The 4,985-nt window shown below is 45.2% G+C and overlaps 1 protein-coding gene across 1 annotated transcript; it reads right to left on the minus strand.

Annotated features, from left to right (window-relative positions):
* Positions 1–2,883: 2,883 nt before the first annotated feature.
* Positions 2,884–4,464, minus strand: LOC115268157 (uncharacterized). The gene is made up of 3 exons (XM_029876201.2): positions 4,395–4,464; positions 4,133–4,329; positions 2,884–4,068 (listed from the first exon to the last, which is right to left on the minus strand). Exons 1-3 carry the CDS (start codon positions 4,462–4,464, stop codon positions 2,884–2,886), a joined length of 1,452 nt encoding a protein of 483 aa, XP_029732061.2.
* Between the last annotated feature and the right edge of the window lie 521 nt (positions 4,465–4,985).

The raw sequence follows: 4,985 nt of genomic DNA on the forward strand, positions 1-4,985 counted from the left end.
AGAGGCTTATGAGATATTTGAACTGACCAGTGCACAAGACTATCAACAAATAAGAATGCCTTTATCTTGGTTAGATAAGCTCCTTCAGAGCTGAATCAACAGTGCGACAACTTCCCGGTATACGGACCAATTGTGCAAACATAAGCCACGACAAGCTAAATTACTACCTGGCTTTCTGTTATCCCACCTTCGTTCCATCCATCGCATCGTCTGTCCAACCACGTGTTTATTCAAGAAAAGTGCTCTTGGCACTTTTACTCAGAACGATATCGAATCGATTTCCTTGACTTCGGTCGGAGTCGCTTCTTCGTCTGTTCGTCTGCCTGTTTGAATGTGTAATGAGCTTCGTAGCTGGCCGCCCGGCAAATGTTTACTATTTTGATAGCGTATGCACATAAGCTGTTCAGACGCAGACGGAAAGCAAAAACAGCGAGAACTTTTCTTTCCGAGTGTTCATCCCTTTACCTTTGGTCGTCGACGTCGTCGCCATCGTTCCTCATCACCTCATCATCTTCGATACAAATTTATGGATGGACATGGTTGTATGAAAAAAAAAACCAAGTGAGGCTAACACCTAAATCAATATTGACCCTTGCCGCGGCACTCACGGAACGGGAATGCAATGTCTGTCGAAGGAAAGAAGAATTCTAGCCATTCTTAGTAGGCAAAGACGGAAGGAGAAATGTCGAACGGCCTTCTTTGCAATCACATGGCCCGCTTGGATGGATGAGTAAACCTTCTGATTCTCGTCTAGTTGCCGATGAGTTTCGATTTCAAACGTCTCAGCTTAGCCGTCTTTTGCAGTGCCTACTATGCCCTTCAGCTCTCAAAATCCAACCACTCTTCGGCTCCGCTGAAGGCTCCAATCCAGGGTCATTGAAGGGCCTCGCACGAAATGCTATTGAAGGGTGTTTAATGCGTATCCACACATTACTCGAGCATAACAAAACGAACATTTGTTACGTTGGATCAAGAACGCCCTAAGCACTTCTCGGAAAGCCAATACACTTTGGTTGGGACCGGCCACCGTAAAAACACCAATCAACGAGCACAATACATACCGATGCGATGATGTGAATGAATTGCTGATGACGAAGTGCCACAGTTGAGAATTCCATGGCACTCGCGACCAGCCGTCGCCGTTTAGTATTCAACGAAAGGTTTCTTCAACGCGAACGTGAGTTTTTTCCTCAGTCGTAGAAGAAACGTACACTCAACGTTCAGATTTAGAACCATCATCGCGTACAGATGTGTACCTTTACCTGGTAGAGTGAAGCGCCAAAGAGGATCTTCTGTGCGTTGCGGAAGGGGCTGCCGCCGCCGTTTGTGGTTTGAAAACAAATTGAATTATTAATTATGCATACGAGCCGAGCTTTGCCGGTTCGAAGGACCGCGGTTTGCTCGATTGGCTGCTGAATGATGTTCATTCATGAAACCCGAAATACACATTTAAATATGCATGCTGCTGGGAGGGGATTAGCTATCTGTTTGAATAACATTCGGGTGTGTAAATTTGAAGTTTATTGCCTTTTCGGGGCGAGGACGACACAATATCCGGTTCGAGTGGAATACTCACGGAATGTTTGAAGCTTTATAAATTTGGTACTGATTGTTCGAAACTACTGTGCGAATGAACCTCTGGGTCCTCTGAGTCCACTTCATTGTATCGAAGTGTATTTCTCTCACATCACTTAATCGGTAAGATTACAGTCTCCGGTGTACTGCTCACATATTCGGCTTCAAAGATCTGTAGGAGTTGTGTTGGACAGGGTCTTCAGTATAAACTATAAAATTCACCAGCATAAACCATCTTGAAGCTCAGCATGTCGAGGAGAAGGAATTCCTTTAGACGAGACGTGCAGAGCAGTTCTGGAGAGGATCCAATACGGTCAAGGTCCAGTATGGAACGTGCAAGACCATGGAACGATACGCACAATAGTTGAAGTAGCAGACCCTTCGCTTTCAGGCGAAATTACGGAATACGAAAAAATGGAACTACAATGCTGCTGTCAAGAAACATGGAGAATTCTTTCAGAAGTTCAACGTAGCCAGCAACGACTTCATGTCGTGATGGGAAATGTGCAGGGATACCTGCACGGGAGCCTCTGGACGAACGAACTTCAGGCGATTGAAAGGTGGTAGCAGTACCACTTCGATGAGACTTTGAACGACGCAGAAATATAGGCACGGAACCAAGGACGAAAGTGAATCAACATCTACGCTAAAGGAAGTTGGGATGATAACCACCTCTTCAAAACCCTCTTCAAACCCCTTCTTACTTTTGATACATTTTTACCATAATAAAATATCTCAAATTTTATATTGCTGTCCTTTAACAGAGGATAAGCATTAGAAGGCGGAATTAAAAGGTACAAAATACTCATTCGAAGAGGGAAGGAATATGGCATTGTGTGACAAGTCATGTATTAGGTGTGTGAAAATATGCTACGAGGCGGGAGGGGAAATCGAAAATGGGTAAAAAATGCTACGTCATTTATGTACGCCCCCTTACGAAATAATTTGAATGGTTGGTCATGTTCGGAGTCGATAAGTGTTATATTTTAGTTATAATAATAGTGTTTTGATTCCAAAAGAAGTTCCATGAATCACGTATCACTTATCAAAGTGAATGCAAAGCACGCAACTTGTCCCCCTTCCCACTATTAAAAACTTCTTCTCGTGACAATCGTGGAGAAGCAGAGGTAGTTTTGGTCTCTATTAGCAGCACACGTCATCATACTAACATGTATTCTCTTCCTCGAAGTTACTCTCAAGCTCCGTTTATTGCCTCTTTATACAATTTCGATTGCTCCGGTCAATCACAGCGTAGTAACTATGAATTATATGGACATCTTTACTCATGTTAGTGCTGAACAATTTATGTCAATGTGAACGACCACCTACGCTGTCACAATCTGGCTTATGGTCCGATTTGAAAACCTCAGCATTTCTCGCAAACACTGCCCTAGATTGCCTGATACTCAACTTGGCCGTTTCCGGTAGCATCTGGTACAGGAAAACGCTAATCATCACCATTGGAAGCCCGCACGCCAGCAATACGGGCCCGTAGATTTCCGGATCGGTATAATCGTACCAAAAATCAATGGCCAATATTATCACCTGAGCGACGTTTTCCACCATTAACACCACCGCAATTGACATGTGTTTCTTCGTGGTCGGAAATGCTTCCGAGAGGTGTATGTCCGGCACCAGCGTCACTCCGGCGCAAGCAATCAAATCGTAGATGAGGAAAACAGCCAGCACGGCGTTCCGGTAGACGTGCTCCGTTATGAGGTAGACTACTCCCATCGCTAGCAGTAACGTTCCACTGAGGAACGTAGACAATGCTTGCTGTGGTTTCCGGCCGTATTTGTCTACCGTGAAGAGGAATACGATGCCGAATGTGATCCTGAATGCACCGATGATTACCGCAGAGATACTGTACTCTTCCAGGTTGAAGACCTTATCGAGTACGGTTAGTCGAACGTGGTTTACGGCTGCGTTGAAGGACAACACCGCGGCAATCTTTCCCATGGAGGTCAACAGCAATGGGAACCAGTTTCCATCGGCAAGAATCCTTCGCGAAGTGTTAGAATCCTCCTGAAGCATACTCTTGATGTCAGCATAGGCCAATCGTATTTCTGACGATTCCGCAGTTTCCAATCGTAGCTTCATCAACGTACGAATAGCTTCGATGTCCCGGTTCTTCCGAACCAAGTAGATGGGCGATTCGAAGCTCATGAACTGCCCAATGGCGACGGCGATCAGGATGCACATGGCTCCAATGATTCCGACGATCCGTACAGGTTGAACGGCGTAGTTGGACAGTACAATGGGACTGATGGCGCCATGACTCAGAATTCCGACAAAGAGAATGTAGTTCACCGCAGCCATGGTGACGCCTCGAAGCTCTCGGACCAACACTTCTCCACCGTGAACCAGAACGATCAAGTAGGCCATTCCGAACGCAGCGCCTGCTATGATTCGAGCAAATCCGATTACTATGATCGTTGTGGGCGCGATAACTTGCAGAATGCATGCGATTCCCATTCCCACGAAGTAGAATCTCTGAAAACGTGATGAAAGTTATTCTGAATCTTTTGGAGAACTTCTAATAAATTTTCACTCTTACCGATAGAGCTAGCTTCTCCAGTCGATCCACGAGGACGGCACCGATGAAAGATCCAATGATCGCTCCAACATAGAACAGAATTATCACGAATAGTACCACCGCTTCTGTCTCACCACTGGCCCAGCCCTGCAGCCGCAAGTGGATATTGAAAATTGTAGACCCAACGAACACTCCACCCAACGCTAACGTTGCGATTCCTGTCGAGTGAAAACGATCAACATTTAGTATCATTTTACTCATCAGAGTTACGGATCATTTATACCGCCCAGCAAAGAATTGGTCTGCATTTTGTTCTTCCGGCTCAACAGGCACCACTCGGTACAACCACCCATGATGTTAGACGAATTGCAAATTCTAACTGTCCCGTGTCAAAGTTCACTGGCAAATGTCGATGAGGAAAACTATTCTCATAGGAAAATGAACTCCGATTTTAACGTTTATCTCTGATAAATTATTGTGCCAGGCCAGTAGATAAAACTCTCGGGTGAAATTGTGTCATACGAGCTACTCTACAATGTTTCATAGACCCGTACGGTACCGAGTATTATCTGTGCTGGATTACGGAAGCGCTGAAGCGTAATCAGTGCTTGATGAACTTTCTCGGTCGGTCGGTCGAATGGTGAGTGACATTGTTGGATTAACCTGCCCGGTAGATTTATGACAGTGAGGGGTTGGATTCCTTTGCCTAGGTGGCAATTATTTCCGTGAGCAATGAAAGTTCTATTTTTAGGATAAGGATTCAGGTAGAGGTTCCAACCCGGGATATCCCGGGACAACAAATCCCGGGATCTTGAAAAATTCGGGATTTCCCGAATCCCGGGATAAAATTTTACACCGTCCCGAAAATCCCCTT

This window comes from Aedes albopictus, chromosome 3 (genome assembly GCF_035046485.1).
Source record: "Aedes albopictus strain Foshan chromosome 3, AalbF5, whole genome shotgun sequence".
NCBI classification, from domain to species: domain Eukaryota; kingdom Metazoa; phylum Arthropoda; class Insecta; order Diptera; family Culicidae; genus Aedes; species Aedes albopictus.

Excerpts from the sequence above, each read along its gene's own strand:
- LOC115268157 (XM_029876201.2), bottom strand. The coding sequence starts at position 4,464 with ATGGGTGGTTGTACCGAGTGGTGCCTGTTGAGCCGGAAGAACAAAATG. Across the intron at positions 4,330-4,394 it reads GACCAATTCTTTGCTGGGCG|GAATCGCAACGTTAGCGTTG; the intron begins GTATAAATGATC and ends TTCACTCGACAG. Across the intron at positions 4,069-4,132 it reads TGGAGAAGCTAGCTCTATCG|AGATTCTACTTCGTGGGAAT; the intron begins GTAAGAGTGAAA and ends TCACGTTTTCAG.